Raw genomic sequence first — 24,332 nt, forward strand, 5'->3', positions numbered from 1 at the left:
CATAACTGCTGTGAGGAATGAGAATCAACTGTATTATGCTCTGTGGTTTTTTGTGGTTTTTTTTTTTAGATGAGAAAACTAAGACCTAACGAGACTAAATTATTTCCTCCAAGGTCACCCTTCTAGTTAGAAGCAGAGTAAGTTTAAAATTGAGGTGTTTTGTTTCCAAGTCCAGCGATCATTTTTCTGTCTCATGCCTCTTTTCTCCAGTCGCAACTTGGTATGGATAAAGGGCTTTCATTTCTGCCTTACATGGGATGCCGAGAGTGACTTTGCATTGTCCTACCCAAAGCATTGTCTCTCAAAGTGTTTAAAGCAGGCTTAAATTGAGTCTTGAAGCTAAAAGAGGCAAAAAACTATGTGACAGTTTTATTTAGGTTGTATAATTTTAATGTTTAGGTTTGATGACTTATGAACACAAGATATAGGAAGAGAAAGACATAAGACTAAACATTATTGAATGTTCTCTCTGTGCCAGACAATGTTGCCAATTTCCATATTTTATCTTACCTAGTAAGAAATCAGTGTAGATCTCAGCAAACTTACCTATTACCTTTTAGCAAAGATTGTTGTTTCTAAGGAAATTGATCCCATGTTTTTTTAAAGAAAGATGCCTAACAAGTGTGGGCCAATCTCTGAGGAATAAAGGTATGGATTCAAAACATATCTGACTCATTCCTATTATTAGGTTGGTGTAAAAGTAATTGCGGTTTTTGCAGTTATTTTTAACCCTTTAAACCGCAATTACTTTTGCACCAACCTAATAGAATGGCTAAAATTCAGAAAACAAAAAACTGAAAATAGCAAGTTATGGCAAGAATGTGGAGCAACTAAAGTCTTCATACTTTGCTATAAAAAGTGCTAGAGCCATTTTCAAAAGAGTTTGGCATTTCTTATAAAGTTAAACATACACTTTATATATGACAAAGCAATACCACTCCTAGATATTTACCCAAAAGAAATGAAAATATGTGCTCACACAAAAACATGTAAGCAAATGTTTATAGCAGTTTTACCCATAATTGCCACAAACTGAAAACAACCCAAATGTCACAACTGGTAGATGAGTAAGTAAATTATGGTACAGCCATAAAATGGAATCCTACTCAGCCAAAAAAATAAAAAAGAAAGAAAGAAAGAAAAAGAAAAAAGAGAAAGAAAAGAAAAAAAAAAGAAACTAATACCTGCAACAACATGGTTCAACATGGGTGTGTCACAAAAGCACTATGCTAAATGAAAAGGCCAGACCAAAAAAAAAAAAAAGATTACATAATATATACTTCATTATCAGACATTATGAAAAGGGCAAAACTAAAGGGACAGAAATCAGATCAGTGGTGGCCAGGAGCTGGGGGAAGGGACTGTCTACAAAGGAGCACAGTCAAGTCTTCTGTGGTAATGGAAATGTTTTGTATCTTGATTGAAACTGGCAAAATATAAAAAATTTATCACATTGGATAAAACAAGGAGCTGACAAATAGAAAATGGGGACATCTTTTATACTGTGTTCAAATGTAGAAGGAAGAACGAAAGAAAGTCATTAGTAGCTTATCTTTCTAAATTGACCTATAACTACAGAATGATATTTACTAATTTACTAAAGTAATGTTTACTAAAATAATACTTATATTTGAATGTAGATAAAAGCCTTTAATCATTGGAAGTGGCTTCTTTATTTTGTTAAGCTGCATTAAAGAACAGAACTTTGTAAGCAAGACCACAAAATTGACCTGATAACAATAAACCCCACTTCTAATGAAGGAGTCGGAGAAGCAAAGTCACTTAGGAGTGAGACCCACTGCTACCTTGGAGGAGATGGGTCAGGAAAGATGAAGGGGTTCCCCACTTCCAAGGACAGAGTGGGAAAAGTATTCTAAAACAGTTGACCTCTAGTCATAGTTGTGACTTTTCTAACGGCGGGCTGCCTGTTTGGAGGATGACTTCAGATCTGACTCCATTTTTTGTCTTCCCTGACTTTTTTCTTGCCCACAGCATCCTTCACTAGAGTCTGCTTCAAAAGCCTTAATGTTTTGCTTGCTTAATTAGTTGTGTCCATCAAGAGTGGATAAAGGAGTGGTAGGAAATGAGCTGTTTTTACTGCTAAAACAGCATTTCCTTGGCAACTATGATAAGATGCTCTGGAAAAGTCAAGTCCATAGTGCCTGGAATCTGCATGAAAGCAAAAGACCACTCATGACCTTGTGATTCCCTGAGTGATGATACCTATTAGTGAAAATGATTTGAGATCGAGCCTAGAATTTGGTCAGGGATGAAGGGCCTAAGCAGGAAGTCTTCTTGTTCACTGTGACCTAGATCACCCAACTGACCCATGTATTGACTGACCAACTAGATGGAAACTGCTTATCCAATTTTATGCTTTGTTACATGCTTTGTTAATAAGGTCTTAGTGACTGATGATTAAGGATCTGTGATTTTTCTTGGTAATCATTTTATAAACAATAGTATATTTGGAGGGAGCAAATGAGTTCAGTTTAAAACACTAATAGCATCCATTAACTAATGACACTGTAGGTAAATATAGTTCTAGTATCTTTAATGCTCTGAGAGAGCCCTAGTTTACAAATATGATTTCTGGTTTGTGGTTAAAATAATTTGCTCACCTTCCACAGGTAGCACATACAAAGAAATTTCCTATGTTAATATTTTTAATAAACACTTGTTTTTGATTTTGCAGAGAATGCCCTTTTCAAAGTCTTCTCAACTCTTCCAAGCAAAGTAAATCCATTTTTTCTCTAAGCTCCTATTTACCTTTGTTCATTCCTCAGTCACAGCCTTTATTACGTTGTATTATCCTGTTTAGTTCATCTATTCCTTTTGCTAGGATATAAACTCCAATGGGACAATAACCATTTTTCTTTTTCTTTATATCTTTATTCCTCCTACCTTGTTTCCCCAAAAATAAGACCTAGATGGACAATCAGCTTTACTGCGTCTTTTGGAGCAAAAATTAATACAAGACCCAGTATTATATCATATTACCTGGTATTATATTGTATTATATTATATTATGTTATATTATATTACATATTATATTATATTATATTATATTATATTATATTATATTATATTATATTATAATGACCAAGTCTTATATTATAGTAAAATAAGACCGGGTCTTATATTAGTTTTTGCTCCAAAAGACACTTAGAGCTGATTGTCTGGGTAGGTCTTATTTTCAGGGAAACACAGTATTATAACATTAGGTGCTTATAAAATGATTTTTTTTCTATAAGAATTTTCACAAAGGCTTACCCTGGAGATATAATTACATGAAGACTGCCATGGCATAAACTTCAGCATGAGGTCAAAACTAAGGCCAAGGAAATAAGAGGTTGGCCTGATCCAAGTTTGTTCCAGGAAGCTCATTGTTCCTCGGAGGAATTCAGGGATGCAGGTCAGTTACAATCTGGATCTTGGATCTGGTTTTCTTTAAGTTGTCTTGGGCACAGGTCGACTCTCCTAAATGACAGCAGCACCAATACAGACTCTCTCTAGGCCTAAGGCCGGTCCTGAAATGAACTCTAGAATGAAGGACAAGGCCATTTATTAAGGCCTCAAAAAACATGGCCCTTAAGCTGCTCTAAACTGTTGAACATTTTTTATGAGTATTTTAAAAGGATATTTGTTCACATATTTTTCCAATCAGTCTGATCAGCATTTATGCCCATTTCTTTGGTAATCCTGGAAAAAGTAACTGATCCAAAAGTTCTTCTTTGGAATTTATTTTCATTTATCTTTTATCTGTAGGCAAAACTACATGTTCAAAGCCATATGCCAAAAAATAAGATTATCTATACTTCTCATCCTACTTTTACTCCCCTTAAATAGTCCTTTAAATTACAATAAAAAGGCAGCAAACACACTCCCTGTATTAATTAATTATTGTTGCATGATAAATTAACCCAAAGCTTAGTGGCTTAAATGATGATAAGCATTTATTATCCACACAGTCACCCTGTGTGTGGATCAGGAAGGAACTTGGAAACAGCTTGGCTAGGTAGTTACAACTCAGAACCTCTCATGAGGTTGCAGCGAAGATATTGGCCTGGGCTGCAGTCATCTGAAGGCTTGACCGGGGTTGGAGGAAGCAATTCCAAGATGGCTCCCTCACATGGCTAACAAGTTTGTGCTGGCTAGGGGCCGGCAGTCTCAGTGCCGCACCCTGTACACCTCTCCCCAGGACTGCTCGAGTGTTCTCATGACATGGCAGCTGGCTTTCTCCAGATTGGGTGATCCAAAAGAAAGAGCAAGGTGTGAACTGTGATGTCTTTTGTGGCCTGCAGAAATCACACATCTTCACTTCATTTCTTCTGTACTGTAATGGATACACAGGCCAGCCATGATTCAGTGTGTGAGGAGGGGACTCTATACGGGCGTGAACACCAGGAGGCGAGGATCACTGAGGGTCACCTCAGTGTGGATACTGTACTTCCACATTTAAATTTTTGCACCACATCAAAGTCAATTACATAAAATAAACCGTGTGTTCACATCTTAGTGATGAAGTTTGAGGTTTCTCATGGACCATCTCAAAACCCCTTCTGCATGTTTCATGCATATAGTAATAATCCTTCCAGCCACTCACCTGAGGCATCCTGATTCTAACTTAGTAAAAGTTATCTGTCTAGACATGGAGTTCTTAATTTTACTGGCTCTTAGGCTTCTTTGAGACTCTCCATATCTAAGCACCAATATCTGTGAAAAATGTACATACCCCAAGTATACTACTTTACATACACCTTCAAGAGTTTTATGGACTTCTAGAGCTAAGAAAAGAAACTTCAGCCTGCACACTACATACACAATATTTTCAGCCACCTGCCAAATATAAATGTCATAGCTAACGCTCAACAATAGGCTGATGTCCAGTATTAGCTAAAGGGCTGGCTAACAGTCTATGTAAGTGAAAATACAGAGAACCTTTATGTGAAGTAAAAATTCACCTTTAGTTTCAGAGTTGTATTTTTCTTGATCAGCCTGGTAAATTAAACTGGCCGTACTTTATAGTGGGCTTTCTTGAGTTTGGGTTACACTGAACAGATGCTTCAGGCTAATATTAGGCATTAACTTTAACGTATATATACACAAACAGAATGACTCTCACTAATATCTCATAATGTCACCAAAACCTTCCAGCCCCAATTTTAAACATCACTCACCACCAAACAAGGTTACAGTAACAGTGAATGCTGTTCAGGACTCCAGGTAGCTATGGGAAAAATGGTTTCTAAGTATAAAGGCAGACAGAAATTCATCACAAGACACAGGGTTCTCCCTACCTCAAGCTAAACCTTTTTCTACAGACGTAGATCATATACTGAACAACAAAAAGTACAGGTTCTCCAAATCTATAAAACTACAGTAAGTCAGTTCCGTTCCTCTTAACCACTTTCTTTGAATTAGTGCCCCAGTGCTTGGTACTGACTATATAAAAAGATCCATGTTATTTCTCCATAAACAGTTAATCTTATCAGAAGCATTAGTGGTTGTGGTTTAACATGCAGATTACCGGACCTACTAAATCAGAATCTGGTATGAGCATAGTCAGGGAGGGGGGCGGTGGAGGGGGGTTCTCTGCATACTTAACAGATTCACTAAGGTAGTTTCACCCTGTGGATGGATGTAGGATGCAAGTGCTGTAAAAGAAGAAGGGTAGGTGGGAGAGAAAACTTAGATTCAAAGCAGATAAATGGAAGCACATGTTTCTCCCCTTTAAAAAAAAAAATGAAACAAACAAAAAATATGTCGCAAAATAGGAGAGTCCCTAAAAGGTATCCCTAAAAGGATCTTGACGCTGCCTTTTAAAGTATTTAATAACATAATTTACAGGAAGTTAATTTAGTGTTGATGTTTGTGGTCCTTTTGTGGGCTATGAACCTCTGGCCATGAAAAGGAATGTTTGAAAGGGATGTTTCTGGGACACCACAAAAACCTTACAGATGACATGTGAGCTATGGGTTATGACGACTTTGGGAAAACACTACAGTAAATACTTATTGTCTTAATTTTCTGACATAAGTGAAAACAGATGCTTGTATTAAATGGCTGATTAAGAATAAGTGTTATATAATGCAATTCAGCTGACAAACAGGGAATTATAAGACTAACTAATGTTCTTTTTAAACAGCTGATAAAGGGCACTGAAAGTATTTGGAAAAGCACTGACATGTTGGCGGAAAATTGTGAATGTGGGATTTCTTACCAAGAGCATATGGAGAAGGAATTTCGACTAACCTAGAGTGTGAAGTATTATTACTTCTTGTTATTTCTTTTCTTTAATTTTTAAATTAGTTGATGTATTATATTAGTTGAAAGTATACAACATAGTGATTAGGCATTTATATAACTTACAAAGCGATCACCATGATAAGTTTAGTATCCATCTGGTACCATGCATACTTATTATATGATTGACTGTATTCCCTATGCTATATTTTACATCCCCCTGTATAATTTTTAGTGATTCAAGTGAATGGCTATATTTTATTAGCCATTCTGATGACTCAGTTGTAATATCAATATTTAAAATTTGAGTTACTGTTCCCCAAACAAGATAATAAAAATAATGACTTTCTCCAGTGAAAAACTTTATAGTTTTGTAACTAGATTGTTCTGCATAAGAGCAAAACCCTAAATCACAGTAGTACCAGCATGTTGATCAATCAAAAAATCAATGGTGCATCACACCAAATTTAATCCATTTCTAGGACTTTTATCTGTTTCATATTTATTTGTTTTATTTGTATTTGTATTATTTGTATTACAAGAAGGACCAGCACAACAATGCAGAATGGCACACACATGTGTGTAAGCACACACACCTGGATCTAGACGCCTGATTTTATATATACATTTTTCACTGGTTATTACTCTTGATCATGGTCTAAAAGCCAATCGAATATATAAAGGTTCTATGGCAGATGTCATGGAGTCTTCTAAGCACAAGGACCAGAACTTGAAAAGGATATGAAAGCAGAAAAGAGGGGACTGTAGAGAAAGAGTGAGAGGAAAATTTGGAAGTCATTGGTTGAATACAGCAAAGAAAACGGTGAGTGAAAGAAACAGAGATCAAAGAGGGCGACTGGTATGTTGAAATGGTATTAAATGCCTGCAACTATGATCCAGCTGCCAATTAGAGGGTCACATTTCATGGGGACACTTGACACAGAAACTTGGTTTCACGGAAATGTTGGCCACCACTCAAGTGAAGAGAAATATGGCCTTTGAACTTCAGATCCAACTCAGTGAGCCACCAGAAAACTGCAAAGTTCTCTACAAGTTCTTCAAAATATCAAACTCCAACAGCAACAATGGAACAAAGATCCAGGAACAAATAGAAAAGTAACTTTAAAAAATAACACTGTAATATCTGTCTCTTATTGTGCATAGGTTGTTGCCATACCTAATAACGCATGGCATAGTCAAAACCATTTAAGAATGAATTATGGTGTTAATATAGTTATGGTTTGTCCAGTCTGGTATGAACAGAGCTTATCAGATGAATGTAAATTTGTGCTTTTTTCAAGCTTGCTGATGCCAAGATAAATGAGAGAGAAACCATGACGTTTTCCATCAAGTGGAACATTTAGCATGACATAGAAACTCCCACTTCTGCCTTGAAAATAAATAAATAAATAAAGTGTGTATTGTCTTCCAAAGGGATGATTTCTGCTGTATCCAAACAGATGAAGTCTCAGCTGTGAGGCGAGAGCGAGGGCCAAAGTAGCTAGAGGCAGAGGCTGATGTGAAAGCCAAGAGAAAGTTCTGAGGACTCTTATTGTGTTGAGAGAAGGGGGAAAAAGGAAAGAAGGAAAGTAGGAGGGAAATAAAGAAGGAGGCTGAAGGGAGAGGAGGATTAGGAACAAAACGAGGAAGGGCGGAACAACCCAGGACCTGAGCATCTCAACCAGACAGACTGCAGCAAGCATCCAGGGAAAGTCAAGTACCCAGAACTGCATCCCAGGGATGTGGAGAAAAAATTGACCAAGGACCATGACTTGTGCTCCCAAATCTTTCACAATAAAAGATAAATCTGCTTTGAGCAGGACCTTCCAACCCCCTGTAGGGAGACTTGGACAGGGAATAGGAACAGAATGCTGATGGCAAGAATTGTGTTTAAAAACTCCACAGTGCTATGGCTCCTCTCCTCAGTCCCGGGATCACTAGGAGGCCGACACAACACAGGCGGATGAACACTGGATGTGGATATCCAGCAACAGAGCATTCTTTTAGCTCACCATTTTTTAGGACGTGTCCAGGAGAATAGAGTGTCAAGGACATTCTCTAGCTGTCATGGCAGTTAAAGAGTTTTTTTAAAATGTGTCTGCATCGGGGGATCACTTCATAAGTTGTGTGTATATATATATATATAAAACTATAGTGTACACTGAAACTAATATAATATTGAATGTCAACTGTAATGTTTAAAAAATTTTTAGATTTTTTGATATGTCTGGTCCTTACATCATATCTTACTTAGGTTAAGAAAGTTACTACCAAAAAAATCTATTAAAGTCACCCGTATATTATTTATTAGTGAAAGCTAAAAATTTTATTATTCCCTTTTTCCAAGGAAGAAAGTCCGATGTTGAAAAAAGTGAAGTCGCGTGCTCAGACTCACATTTATTCCTATATTTTACCCACTAGACCCTATTGCTATTTGCCAATATTTATCTTTCCAATTCTTAATGAAACTATAAATTGGAGTAAACCTCAATGGGAGAACATGGCCAGCATTTTCCTTCTAATTCTAGTAAAAATGTGAGTAATTAGGGAATCTTTCTGTGACAACAGGATCAGTTGGGTGTTTGAAGATGAGCAGGAGGAGGAAGGGAGGGGCTGTTCTTCAGATGATCTGATACTTTGACCTAAACTTCCTGGCTAGAGATGACTTTGACTCCACTTGGTAAAGTTAAAGAAGGAAACTGTCCTGTATCCCCTGCAGGCATATCTGTAACAGGATAAATTCCAGAGTTCTCTGCCAGCATGCCCTTGGCAGCAGTCCCAAACCCCACCTTCAAGGACAGAATATGCTGCTCTAGAGAAGAAAAGCCCATCAGGCCTCGCACGCCCACACGCACATGTGCAGAATAGACTCTCAGCAGGACCCTCGGGAAACCAGAATGTTTCCTTATCAGCTAACAGAATGGAAAAATCAAAGGGTGGCATTTAAGGAGAAAAAAAATCTGAAACTCCACTTTGGTATATTGTTAGATGCAAAGCACCCCCAAGCAACGTCCTAGCATGGATTCATTCTCCACTCAGAGAGGAGAGACCATTCACTGTATTGGAGATACAATGGAATACGTTTCATATTACAAACCACCCTATGAGCACACAAATGTTCCTTAACATAAAACAGAAAGAAGATGAGCAGAAATGTATATAGTAACATGGACAATTAAAGGAAAAATTTCCCAAGGAAATTCACATAACCCGGACTTTCTGAGTAAGGAAATTCATTGAGCATTTGCTTAATTCCTGTATCTTTTTAATTAAATTTATTGGGAGGCATTGCTTAGTAAAATTATATAGGTTTCAAGTGTATGATTCTATAATACATTATCTGTGTATTGCTTTGTGCGTTCACCACATACAGTCAATTCTTCTTCCATCACCATATATCTGACCCCCTTTAGCCTCTTCTGTCATCCCCCTTCCCTCCTTACCCTCTGGTAACCACTAAACTGTTGTCTGTCTTTATGAGTTTTTGTTTCTTTGTCTTGTTCATCTGTTGCTTTCACTTTTATATCCCACATATGAGTGAAATCACATGGGTCTTGACTTTTTCTATCTGACTTATTTTGCTTAGCATGATAATCTCATGATCCATCCATGTTGTTGCAAATATGTACCCTGTACGTTCATTGCAACATTATTCACAGTGGCCAAGACATGGAAACAACCAGTATCCTTCAATAGATGATTGGATAATGAACATGTGGTACATATATAAATAGAATATTACTCAGCCATAACTCCTATATTTTGCGTTGACAAATCATGTGGTGCTTTTTTTTTCTTAACATACTACATGAATTCCTTTTTTTCCTATATATCACTTAAAGCTAGTGCATGGCAACACAATGGTATAGCTTAACTCCTACAAATTATGATTGAAGAATTAAGACACCAACAGTTTCATCTAAAAGAAAATGACTTTCCAGTTTTCCCAGCACCATTTATAACAGAAGCTTCATTTTCTCCATTGCATGTTTTTGGCTCCTTTGTCAAAAATTATTTGCCCATATATGTGTGGGTTTATTTCTGTGCTCGCAATTCTGTTCCATTGGTCTGTGTGTCTGTTTTTCTGTCAATACCATGCTGTTTTGATTATTGTCACTTTGTAGTATAAATTGAAGTAAGGAAGTATGATACCTCCGGCTTTTTTCTTTTTTCTCAGGATTGATTTGGGTATTCTTGCTCTTTTGTGTTTCCATACAAATCTGATATTTTTTTGTTCTATTTCTTTAAAAATATAGAGAGGTTATGGAGAAAAAGAAACCCTCAGACACTGCTGGTGGGAATGTAAATTGGTACAGCCACTATGGAAAACAGTATAGAGGTTCCTCAAAAAATTAAGAATAAACTTACCATATGACACAACAATCCCTATTCTGAGTATCTATCCAAAAAATTTGAAAACATTTATTAATAAATATACATATACTCCTATGTTCACTGCAGCATTATTTATGATGATCAAGACATGGAAACAGTCTAAGTGTCCTTTGATAGATGATTGGATAAAGAAGATGTGGTACATATACACAATGGAATATAAGCCATAAGATGAAATAGTGCCATTTGTGACAACATAGATGGATCTTGAGAATATCATGCCAAGCGAAATAAGCCAGATAGAAAAAGTCAAGAACCATATGATTTCACTCATATGTGGGATATAAAACTGAAAGCAACAAAGGAACAAGCAAGACAAACGAATTAACAAAAATCCATAGACACAGACAAGAACATGTGTCTATGTGACAGAAGGAGATTTGACTTTGGGTGGTGAATGTACAATATAATACACAGATGATGTATTATAGAATTGTATACTTGAAACTTACATAATTTTATTAGCTGTCACCCCGATAAATTTAATAGAAGTTATTTTTTAAAATAAATAAATAAATAAAATTGTTGTGTGGCCAAGTAGTTTTAACTACAACTAATTTCAAACTCCTTGAAGACAGAAAATGTCTTACTCATCCTTTTAGTCCGAATATGATGACTTTTTAAAGGATGTTAATCAAATGGCAGAATGAACATATATAAGTCTATTCCTGAATAACACAATCAGCCATAGCTTCTCAGATCTGGCTTCTGAGATTTTATAAAAGTAGAGATTAGCACTTATGTTATAACATCAAAAACAAATGCTAATCTCAATTATAAACATTTCCTTATTTTACGTAGCTTGAGAAGGAAGTCTTAAAATTTTTCCAAATAATACTTTAAAATCCTGGAACAAAACAGCAAAAACATTAAAATCACCTTTATATTGATATTAAAACTTAAATAGCAAAATAATTTACTTGCAACTTTTAAGTCTTACTCTGCACTCAGCCAGAAAGATTCATTAGCACTTAGATATGCAAATTTTCAAAAGCTGTTGATCACTGGTTCTCAATTCTGGCCATATTGGAATCACCTGAGGAATTTTTAAAACTCTCTCACTTCAGACCAATGAAATCATAACCGAGTAAGGAATTGTACTGATATTTTTGAAATATCCCAGTTATTCTAATGTGCAGTAAGGGTTGGGATAGATGTTATAGCATTTGTACTCATAGCTAAACTTAGTTTTAAAGAAAACATTGAATTGCTGTATCGTAGGTGAAGCTTGAATTAGAACTCAATTTTCTCTAAAATTAATTTCTAATCTGACTGGAAGGTGGCTTAAAGTGTGTAAATTTAGTCTGGTTTTCTAACGTGTGGGCTTTAAATGTAAAGTCCATGACTAGAAAATAATAATGAACCTTGTAGTGGACTAAATCCTGATTCAGTCTTGCTATCCACAGAACTTTTACAAAGTAGCCTGAGACCTTGATTTTTACCCCTCTTACCATGTACTTTCTTGGTTGTTGGGACCATCCCAACATAAGAAACTGTGGGCCAGAGAAAACAACTCACAGGGTATTTTAGTATTTAACATTCTACAAGGTTCTGGATGTCACATTTCTTAATGTGTATATTGTGTATAGCCTAAATTTTGTGTTTTGGTTCCTAAAGCAATGGAAGAACTTTTTTTATTGACACCAAAATGGATCTGAAAGAAGCTCCTTTAATTTATCCAGTTGTCTCCACCACATCCACTGATAGAAGTACATTTTCTTCCTTCAAACACAAATTTAATTCAACCCTTGTAGCGACTCCTCCATTTACTGGAAAAGCCACTCACATATGTTTCAGAAGCACGTTTTTATGGAGACTGAATCATCAACTTTGTAAGTATTGATAGCTTCATATTTATACATTTTTGTTAAAGAAAAATTTCCCTTTGTCTTACATTTTCTCCTTTTGTTTGAGAGATGGTTGTATCTGAGCCTTTCGATTTGGAGGAAATTTACTTTGCATATCCCTCCACATGGGACTGGCCACACTTGATGTACCACAGAGGAAATCAGCGGAGGAACCGTGGCATTGACTAGATTCTCGCATATAGAAAATAAGGTTCACATTGGGTGACTTTTACCCTGATTCTTTTCACTCTTAAGATATTTATCTTAAGTCTCAGAGTTTTCCTAGAATGAAGTCCAACCATGGAGGGAGACAAAAGGCTGAATTCTGTGGGAAGTCAATGGGGTGTTAATGCTCAAACCAGTACATTCTCTGGAGTTAGATTTCCTGTATTCATGGTTCCGTTATATCACTTACTAGCCATGTGACTTTAAGCAGCCTTTGATAATTTTGTTGTGGATAGACTCTAAGATCACCCTCAATAATCCCCTCCTCCTGCATTCACTCCCTTGTGTAATCACCTGTGTGACAGGATCTGTGAGTTGCTTACAAACAGAAGAATACGGCAAAGGTTGATGGGCTGTCACTTCCATGATTAGGCTAATAAGACTGTAATTTCCATTTTGCCTTCAGACTCATCTGGGCTTGTACAATTTGATGAAGCAAGTGGCCATAATGGAGAGGCTCATGTGGCAAAGAACTGAGGTGATCTCTGGTGAATGGCCAGTACAAAAATGAAGCCCTCAAACCAAAAACCCTCAAGGAACTGAATTCTACCAACAACCATAAGCACTTGAAGTGGATCATTTCCCAGTCAAGCCTTCAGATGAGATCCCAGCACTGGCCGACACCTTTGCTGCAGCCTTGTGGGAGACCTTGAAGGAGAGGACCCAGCTGAGCCAGACTCAGACGTTGTGAAATAATAAATGTGTGCTGTTTTAAGCTGCTAAATTTGTGGTAATTTGTATGGAAGGATAACTGATTCCGGGTGGTGAACACACAGTGTGATATATAGATGACGTATTACAGAATGGTCCTCCTGAAACCTATGTAACTTTACTAATACTTGTCACCCCAATAAACTTTAATTTAAGAAAATATTGTGGTAATTTATTATGCAGCAATAGATAACTAACATACTCTTTAGGCTTAGTTCCTCATCTGTGAAATGGGGATAATAATAATATATATTTTATAGGCATATGGATAAAATGTGATCATTCATATAAACACTTGGCAACAAACACCATGCCTGATATATAGTAATATGGTTAAGTAGTATATTCTTTACATGTTTTTTTAACAGAATGTATGTATTTAAACCACTGTTTTTCTATTTTTAACATGTTCTTTCTTTATCTGATACTTTAGAGTTTTACATTTTTACTTTAGTATTCTAGTAATCTCTCACATTATATTATCCTGTTTATTTTTTTATTTTACATTTATTCTTAGATCACTTTTATTAAGTTCATCTACTTACTTTCAATGCTCTTTCCTTTAAACCTACTTTTATAAATGGCAATCAGGGAACTGGCAAAATGGAAATCTTTCTGAGGATGGTGACCCAGAGAGAACGGTTGGTCGGATCTCCTGAATGGCCCTCCCTTCATTAGACATCTCATTTTTGTCTTCGACAAATCTGTCAACTGACATTAACCTGTAAAAACATTTTAACTGTCTTTTCTATAATACAGCAAATTAGTGAATACTTGACACAGGGAAACCTTATTTTTAAACCTTGAATCCTAAACATGTTATTCTTAACATAACTAACATATTCTTAGTACCAAAACAAATTATACTTTATCAATTTTTACATTTCTAATAAAAGTTTCTTTTATCATGGGGGCTGGATCTCATTCAGTTTTACCCAGTAGGTGCTCAATAAACAGTGCTTGAATAAACAAATAAATAGAACTGCAAGAAATTTTAGAGCTGTAAAAGATGCTAAAATAATTCTTTGTTGTTTTCAAACTTGTTTGTTTTCTTTTAGGAGAGGAACCATTTGTTTCTAGGGTACACTTTAAATACAGTCCCACAAATACATAAATACATATATCACTCAAATAATAGCAGAACCCCACTACTAGGCTTATTTTTATTCCTCACTATTATCCCTTCCCCTACTACAACCTCCCCTGCCCTAAGATGAAAGAGATCCTTTTTGGCCCCTGGCAAGTATCAACCACTTTGGAGAAATGAACTGGAACTTGGAATGAGGACACATTCTTGTTCGGTCAAAGCGAGGTTGGAAGGGTTCTGTAGAGAGTGAGAGTCAGACCATATAAGTGGCTGGAAAAATTTACAGAGCAAGATGTAGGAGCCCTTCTCTCCAAAGACAGCCTTTTATTTGCCTCTTTATAATCAATCTAAGGGAGTCAGGGCTGATCGCGACTAAGAAGACACAGTTGCAGCCAGTGGCGAATTCTTAGTCTTGGCTTCTTCTCTGACTACTTTAACATCCACTGAGTTCTGGCCCCTGGGAGATGCCTGGGTCTGGCCCTGTTGGGAAGGCCCCTTATCTTTCAACCATCTTCCTCTTTGCCCCAACTTGTATTTGTCCCCCAGGCCCCTACTTGTGTGCCATATCCTCTCATAATTCTTGATCCTTCCGTGTGGGTTAGGTCCTTCTGCTTTTTCTCAAAGCTCTTTGTGCTTCTCCCAAATCAGAGGATGATCTCACTCTACCATAATTATGCCTATCCATCCCTATCTCCTCCACTAACTGGTTGCTCCCTAAAAACAGATGCCAAGCTATGTCTTCCCAGATTCAGGGCTCTGCGTGCACAAAGACTATATAATCTGTTACTTGAACATATTGACATATCTTTACGAGCACATAGGACAGGGAATTGGTATCACATAGAAATTAAGGGTATAGTCTTTTGCCACTTGCTGGTTTTGTGACTTTGGGCAAATCACTTAAATACTCTGAGGTATAATTTTAAGCTCAATAAAATGAGAGTAATAAAATACCTGCTTTATAAGGAAGTTTCAAGAATTTAGATTTTCCACATTAAAATAGTTAGCCCTAAATTACCACAAGAAATATGAGCTCCAAGAATGTTACCTATGATAATAATAACAATTATTAATAGCTATGAGACTTATCATCGTCTGCCCGTTTTTTTTGTTGTTGTTTTTTTTTTATCCTTGGAGTCAAAGATTTCAACCTTGTCAGGTAAGAACCTGAGATAAAGAGCCAGCTGCGTCCGTCCTCTTCTTAGTGCCAAGTCCCACCCAAGAGCCTCAGGCCCTCGGCCATCTGATTACACTTGTATCTTAGATGTTCCTCTGTGGCTTTCCTCCCACTTGCCTCCAGAGGTCTGATAGAGTTGGCTAGAAATAGTAGCCTTTGCCTTCTGGCTGATTACACAGGAGTTTCTGCAGAGAGGTGTGTCAAGCCCCTCGGTCTCATTATAAGCTTTTCTTGGCTCCCTTCAACATATATTGTTCTCTGTGGTTTTTTTCTTTAGCCTGTACTCCAGGAAAAAAAAAAAGTCTATGGTGCCAAAAATAAAGATTCTGAGAGGTATCTGGAGCACAGGGGCTTTCAAAAGTGTAAAACAGTGTGGTAATTCTTCTCTAGAGCCTGTGTGTTATAGTTTAATTCCCCTCCTGAAGAACATGTTCAAGAGGATCTCTCCTGGGGGCTCCATGAAGCCTTACCAATTCCCAGGGATAGGCTGATCTTAGGGCAAGGGTGAAGCTTTCCATAGAGAAGACCAAAGCTTGAACTTGACAATCAAACACGGTGTTGACAATGGTCAGGAGAGAATGTGATAGCGGGCTTTTCTCATTGTTCTGTAGAGCAACTCTTTCCCTTGCACCACCTTTCTGCCAAGAACTTGCCGGCTCATTTCATTTATTTATCCTCCTGACAATTTGGACACAAGAGCATATATTATTTGGTATACATTTTTTTTTCAGTACTGACTCACTTCTCTGTGACCCAATCCATATTTATTAAATGAATACTTGCTATGTCAGACTGTTTATTAAAACCTTCACATCACTTATCTCATTTAGTCCTAAAATACTGTGATAGTTATTATTCCCATTTTACAGATGAGAAAACTGAGACTTAGCAAAGGTAAATGGTTTTCCAAAGAATATAGTCATTAAGAAGTGGAGAGGAGAAGAAGTTTGTTAATAATAGTCTCTAACTTTAAGCTTTTAAAAAGAAAAGGGGGAGAGGGGAAGTCGAAAAGGGTAAAGGAGGCCAAATATATGAAGACGGAAGGAGATTTGACTTTAGGTGGTGAACACACAATGCAGTATACAGACGATGTGTTATAAAATTGTATGCTTGAAATCTGTATAATTTTATTAACAAATGTCATCCCAATAAATTTAATTAAAAAAGAAGAAAAAATAAAAGTAAGCAAGTCTCTTCTAGTAACATATTTTATATAAGTATGTGGCTAGGTTGCCAACAGGCATAAGACATGGAATAAATGATTTATTTTTAAAATCATTTCTTTTTCTTATAAATAACCTACTATAAATATCAAATATATCAAAGAGAACAGTTTCGAGTCAGAAGCCCAGGATCCAGTCCTGGTTCTGCCATCAATGTGGGAAGGTTACTAAATCTCCTCTGCCCTTGGTGCCTTCATTTGTAAAATAAATGGTTAGCTAAGTAGGTAGCTCCCAAATGTTAGCCTGCGATGAAGTTTTCATCAGTGTATAGTGAAATGAGAAAAATAAGAACAATGGATATATTTGTATAAATTCATTTATTTTATAAATCTGTTAAAGTGGCTTGCTTTTATGAACAATGGGTTTTTCCCCTCTTTAACGTCCTCACATGGCAAAATTCAAGTATGCTCTCCAGAATGGAACCCTGATATTGAAAATATATGTGCATTTTTACTGGTCCATAAACCACTAGACTAAGTGATCATTAGCGTCCTTTCTAGCTCCAAAATTCTATCCTCTTCTTATTTGATATTAAATGATACTTGACTGACTCTAATGTAAAAAGAACGAAGAAAAGAAGAAGTTTTATTGCATTTTTTCAAATGTGTTCTGTGAAAGACAGCCCCTGGCAAGATATTATAGCTATTCCACCAGAGAAAACATTCTTAGTCAAAAGAATTTGGGAAACAAGAGGTTAAAAAAGTTGGATAGGTTTCTTAACAGAGAAGTTTTCAGAACCTGCAAAATTCTCACATTTACTGTGACTCCCGTAAAACAGACAAAGCATGACTGCTCCCCAAGTTATTGATGGGGAGAAGATGCCTGCCCCAACCCTCTTTTAAGGACAGTACACCTATTCCTGGAACACAGTCTGAGAAAAGCAGCTTCAGTTAAAAGCAAGTTCCTCGGTAGCTTTCATAAGAAAGATAAAATATAGCATTAGAGATAAGGAGACTTGCCACTTATTTTATAATATTAGGAAAACTATGGATATTTTCACAAATTACAAAAGAAATGTGGATGAAAACGCAATGGACTAGACAAAATGTTTTGACTGTTTTGACAGCATTTTTTTTTTACCATAACAAATAAAAATTGTGTCAAGAGATTTGTATCTAGTGATTACAATGTGATAATTAAAGCACTTGGAGTTTACAGAAGTCTGCAGTAACAGAACTGTGGCTGCTATCATCCCTACACAGTCAATACAAGGTGAAAATAAAACCATCTGTAGATGTTGAGCCTGAGAAAAACCCCAGACTCCTTTGAAATGGTATGTCCTTGTTAAATATTTCAGCAGCAGGAACAATTAATTCTGAATGCTTGTGTCTTGTAATTGATTTATTGAAACACGTTTACTATGCTCAAGGAACAAAATTCTTGATAAAAGAAAAAAATCTGTTGGTGTGTACTTATTTTTACTTTTCTTTGCATAATTATCTGATCAAAGTTGAGAAGGTTTACTTAGCCTTTTTTATTGCTTTTTACATGATCATATGAAAAATCAACTAGCCAAGCCCTCTGCCTTCACAAAGTCTAGATTCGTTTCACTTCACACAGTGAAGAGAACAGTTTTCACTTGGGACAAGATGATCTTGGAGCAAACCACCCAGAGGCAAGACCTAGGAAGGATCTTTCGGATAGTCTGACATTAACAACCTTTCTTTCTGACTTCATACACACCAGATTTTTGACAAGCCTGTGGCTCCGCATTACCTCCAACATTTTCCATTATAACTGTATGGTAAATTCCAGCCTGTTTTTCATAATCCTGCTGACTACAGCAGTCTGCAACCATAAAAAGCCTTCACAGACCTGAAGTTGGCTTAGAAAAGTGCCTTTGCAAAGGAACAAAAAGTACATGAAACATTTACGTTCAAAGACAGGAGAGAGGCAAACTCTTGTTTTGGTGCTGATAAACTCAAGAGATTGTTTTTAGGGTCTGAATTTCGAAATTTTAATTTTCTTCTGATGACATTTGTAAACAAAATACCAACACTAAATGAGAGCACTTTAGCCAGGAAAGGGGGGAGTGTCCTGTCCAGCAGATCAAACCCTCTTCTAAACTCCACTGGAGAGAAGTGCCTATGAATTAGCACATGACCCTACGGGGGGTGTGCCTGGAACCCTTCAACCTCCAAGTTCACAGGTATGTGTGAAGTTTACAGTAAAGATTCAAGGTTTCAGAATTAGCTTCTTTTTAAGCCTTAAGCTGGTACTGGTTTAGTCCTTGGGGAGGAGGATAAAAACACCAAACAACTCTTTTTAACAGACTGCAATACCCATCGATACAATATGATTCAATACACAAATACTGCAGTTTGAAACTATACCGTTCAAGCTACTGTGAACATCTGCTAAGCCTAATAAAAAGTTGGTTTTCATTTCTGCAATAAAGAGATCCAATTGAAAAGTAAATTGCAGAGGGGGGAAAAAGTAAAAGTTTAAGCAACTCCTTCATACATATGAACTTTGACTATCTGCAGAACAACTCTATTTCCCCCATCTGGTAAAGCAGATCACATCTAACATCAACATTTAAAAACTAGTATCTCTTAAAAATTATTTTTAAAACACAAAACATCAGAGCTACTTGCCTTTTGGCAATTTCTGTGCATTTCCCAGGACTAGTGCAATACTTCCACAGAGAAGTAGACACCCCAAGCTGGAGAGCATGTTGCATTTGCCACCTCACACAGGGAGTAATGCTGGTGGGTGTCCCGCAGCCCTGGAGCTGCATTTAAGTGGACTGTCTCCCAGTGACAGAGGCGGGCGGCTGCACTTAGCTGTGCCTGGGCTTACTCACAGGGGGTGGAGACAAAATGACATCATACCCTTTCTCACACACACCAAAAAAAAAAAAAAGACACAACAGCAAAAACATACCACCACATTTCCTGCTTGGTTATAACTGTCTGTCTCTTCTCTTCCCTCTGTGATTTAAGAGTTGAAATTATGCTAAATCTACGTTTGTGAAAGGAATAGTATTTAGGCACACACACACATTTTGAAACCTTTGATGAACTATTTTAAAAATCCAGAAAAGACATACTTAGACATTGGAACATTAAAAATATAAAATGAAACCTATTAGGAAGTAAACTCATAAGAATACACATTGAACAATTCTGAAGTTCCAATATTATGAGAAACATTTAAGAGTAAGTACTGGGTTACAGCAATTCATTGTACGGATATAGATAGATAGATGATAGATGATAGATAGATAGATTGATAGATTGATAGATAGATATACAGATATTCTATAGATATAGATGTAGAGATATAGTGAATTCACTATCACTGATTGATCCACAGTTCTGGCCATGTTCTGTAACAGTATCTCTACCTACATTATTGTAATTTAATCCTCACAGTGGCCGTACAGGAGATACGGTGTTATCCGTGCTTTAACAGTGAAAAAACTGAAGCTTAGACGGGTTAAGTGTCCTGACCAACCCAGTGCATCCTAATAGTTAATAATTTGGATGGGCTTTGGATTAGAACTGACCAGAGATTAAATTTGGATGCTATGTGCCTTTGAACAAATTTTTCTGTCTCATCCACATTACTTACATTTAAGTGCTTGCTCCTTGCCAGGCACTAATGCATTCACATTTTTGAAATATGTATTCCTCAGAATAACCTAGGAGGCCGTCACTGCCATCACCTCCACTTTACAGGTAAAGAAACAACAACTGGGCATAGAGAGGTTAAGTGACAAGCACAACAATGCCAACCAGCAACAGAGCTGGCATTTTAATCTGGCAATTAAACCCCAGGCCTTCCACTCTGAATTACTAAACTTTAAATTATAAGATAGAGATGATAGTGCCAAGTTCATACATTTGCCAGCAGGATTTTGGGATAGTATTTACCACAGTGCCTGGCCCACAGGAAGCATTTAATAAATAACAGTCACTCCACACACACACAACAGTGATGAGCATAATACAGCCCCCAATTAAGTAGAACTACGATGCTAACGCGGGTGTTTCTACCTCCAAAGTCCATGTGTGTCCTCTCTTCTCCTACAGCACATTACCCTGAATAGAGGCATTGCTGGACTGGTTGAGTTAATCAAGTGCCTTAAATGTTGTCTACATTTATAGCGACTCTTCAAAAATAGCTTATTTCATGGGGTTGCTGTAGCTGAACCCAAACAGTAAAAGGGAAATGGAATAATGCTAGTCACATGAAACTCTAGTCGAAAAACTTACCAAAGAAAAATGGAAGCGGCAGCCCTGTCTTCCAAATAAAGCGTGAGAAGGCACATTGTTAAAGTCATTTAGAGCTGGCCCAGTCTAAGCTTTCACGGTAGGAATGTTCTGGCACTGGGTACAGAGGGGATTGGGTTATTTAACAGGTCTTTTTCATCTCTAATTTTTTACTTGAATAGGCAGCTCTCTCAAACCCGAGTTTGCACATTTATCCAGCTGGCACTGTTAATTCTGTTTCTATACACTGTTGCCATTAAGTTAAGCCAGGAAGGCCACTGTACTAGCAGAAATGGCAGGTTTCGGACAGGGGGAAACCAGCAGAAATATTGAAAAGAAGGCTAGTTCTTCAAAACAGTGTGAGGGGCTGGTCTGAGGGTTAGGTAATGGAATCAAGGACTCAGTCTCCGCTTGGCCTGCAGGCTAAGTCCGGTCTACATTAGCAATAATTATTTGCAGGTTGAAACTGATGGGGAGCTAATTAAATAAAGGCTAATCTCTGATTGTTTTGTCAGAAAAAGAGGGTTTATTATCTTAGCTAGTAGCACAATGAGCAATCTGTGAAGACGTTGAAAGTATTGGAGCTCTCCTCAGACCAGGGAGGAGGCAGAAAGAAACAGGCCACGTCAGAGGAGGCATTTCACCTTTTCAATGAACAAAAAGTTTTCTGTCATGTCAGAGTCCCAACCCAAACAGGATGCAGACAAATACTCCAGAAGAACTGTAAGTGCCTTGCTCCATGGAATAAAACTTCAGGGCGGTGGTCATGTAATCATTGGAGGATTTAAGGCCATTTTCAAGGAAGAATTGACCTCCGACCATGGGTTCTTTTCATATGATAGTTATGGAGTAATTTTTGCATCCCTATTAGGTCTCAGTTATCATGAGAGAATGCCAACGTTAAGCCCTGGTTGAAATGCCTCTACAGGCACTGTGTCTCTCTCTGGAAATACAGAAATGTAAAGCTTGTGATGTGGAATATTGAACTAATTGTCACCAAGATCTGTGAAAAACATTGTTTCGCACATTTATTCAAACCCACAGAATGTACAACACTGAGAGTGAAACTCAGTGTAAAATGTAGACTCTGGATGTTAACAAGGTGTCATGCAGCTTCATCCGTTGTCACAAGTGTACCTACCACTCTGGTGAGGGATATTGGTAATGGGAGGGCAGGGTGTATGTTGTGTATCTGCATGTGTGGGGACAGGGAGTAGTTATATGGGAAATCTCTGTACCTTCTGCTCAATTTTGCTGTGAACGTAAAACTGCTCTAAAAAAAAAAAATCTATCAAAAAAAAAAAAAACCCTATTGAGAGAATATTTAGGAAGAACTACTGGAAAAACACATAAAATATATGCATATTTTCTCTCTGTTCTGTGAAGGCAGGAACCATGCCTGTTTTGTTTATCACTGTACTCAGTATATATGATAAGAGTGAAGTAAGTATATGAGTAAACATCAACTGAAGCACAATTCATGAATTCCTCCAGACAGTCTAAAGGTTAGTTCTGAATCAAGCCAGAGAAAGCTAGACTATTGGGTTACACAGTTGTTGGGACATGACTCTCCAAAGGTCCCTCATGTTTCTGATCTTATGAGCAGAGGCACAGATTCCCTCTGCTCCAGACTATCTTTTCACGAATATTTGTATAGCAAACAGCCTTGAAAGAGAGAAGTTTGCTAACTGTCCTGTATAATAAAGGTAATGTCTCCCTCTGGGAAAAGGGAACACATACACAGTTCCTATCACCAAAGATTCAAGTTGCCTAAACTCAGGTCTCCTGTCCTATAATACAACCCACAGCATGTGTAGGTATCCCCTATACCACCTTCCACTGCCCTATGGGGATTGGGGCTCCTAGAACGGGCAGAAATGCAGATATGCAGGCTACTGCTATTGGTATGAGTAAATAAACAGTCCTTTGTCTTTGACCTAATCTCCTGCCAGCCTCTATAAAGTGTGGAGGTTAGCTTGCACATGCAGTAAAATCTCAACTCTTCATAGTTCTTGACAAAAGAATTGGCCCATTCCAAAATATTTTATTAGATAATCTTTGGTATAACGCCATCATCTATGCTCAAGTCCACTCTAAGAATCAGATGTGACACTCTCTTGTGCATAGCAAGAGTGTTGCTGGATATTGCTTATTAAATCATATAGATCCTCCTTATAAAAACCGTGAAGAAAAAACTCTGTTCTTAATGTGAAAAAAGATTGTCTTTTTCTCTGAGCAACTGTATTTATTTTGTGACGCTGTAACCAGATTTCTCGTTCTCTGTTGACTGCTAGAAAACCAGAGCCAAATGTGTCCCCCACCCATACTAAGTGTATAGTTCTTTGTGGTATGCATGTTTTGGCATCATTCCTGGCTTTATTTTTCATCCCCACCCTTATTTCTTGCTTATTTTACTTGGAGTCTTAATTTATGTGGTTTTGTAAGTTGCTTTCATTCTTTTCTGGAATAAGGTGAGTTGTGTCAAAAATATGTGTCAAATATGCAAAGTGGGAATCTGGGAACCTGTTGTCTGCTTTCCTTTTCTATACAACGGTAGACACTGATGGAATTTTGGTACAATGATTGTATAGCAGCATTTCCTTATATATATTTTTCTCTTTGTGAAAGTAGGTAAAAGGTAGGAGGACATCTAGAACACTACTCTAGATAAGTGTCATATTTTTCGGTCATCCATTTGACTTTTTCAGTGTTCAGTGTTACTTTCATTATTTCAAACGAAACTTCCACTAAAACTTGTAAATCTTTCAAAGCTTGGATGTAAACTCTGTGCAGTCATTTTACCTATCAGTTTTCTCATATGTAAGGTCCTATTGCTATGAGGTTTAAAAAGGCTTATATATCTACAATTAACAATATGCAAAGATATGCTGTGCTTTTTCTAGAATATGCTAAGAAAAATAATTTTTATTATGACTCATATTTGAGAGGGGAAACCCAGTGTTCCATGCTGTTAGCCCAAATTTTGTTTCTATAATTACTGTACTGAACAAGACCCATGATCCAACTGGACAGGCATCCTGCTATGATGTGGGTACATTTGACCAGAGCATAAGTTCTTTTCCACAGTGCTTTTTATATAGTGCAGCAACAAGACAAGGATGCCACTTTCATCACACTTTTATTTAGCATAGTATAAGAAGTCTTAGCTACAGCAATTAGATAAGGAAAAGGTGAAATTATTTA

General features: G+C 37.1%; 1 protein-coding gene across 50 annotated transcripts in view; it reads right to left on the reverse strand.

Moving 5' to 3' along the window:
- ABI3BP (ABI family member 3 binding protein) overlaps positions 1-19,674 on the reverse strand; it is a 248,933-nt gene extending 229,259 nt beyond the window's left edge. For all 50 annotated transcript variants that reach the window (XM_033130366.1, XM_033130223.1, XM_033130130.1 and 47 more), the window contains exon 1: positions 19,509-19,674. In XM_033130366.1, the coding sequence (XP_032986257.1) occupies positions 19,509-19,587 (79 nt within the window). In that variant the 5' untranslated portion in view covers positions 19,588-19,674. The remainder of the gene's footprint in view (positions 1-19,508) is intronic.
- Between the last annotated feature and the right edge of the window lie 4,658 nt (positions 19,675-24,332).

The sequence above is a fragment of the Rhinolophus ferrumequinum genome, chromosome 2 (assembly GCF_004115265.2).
Source record: "Rhinolophus ferrumequinum isolate MPI-CBG mRhiFer1 chromosome 2, mRhiFer1_v1.p, whole genome shotgun sequence".
In the NCBI taxonomy this organism is placed as follows: Eukaryota; Metazoa; Chordata; class Mammalia; order Chiroptera; family Rhinolophidae; genus Rhinolophus; species Rhinolophus ferrumequinum.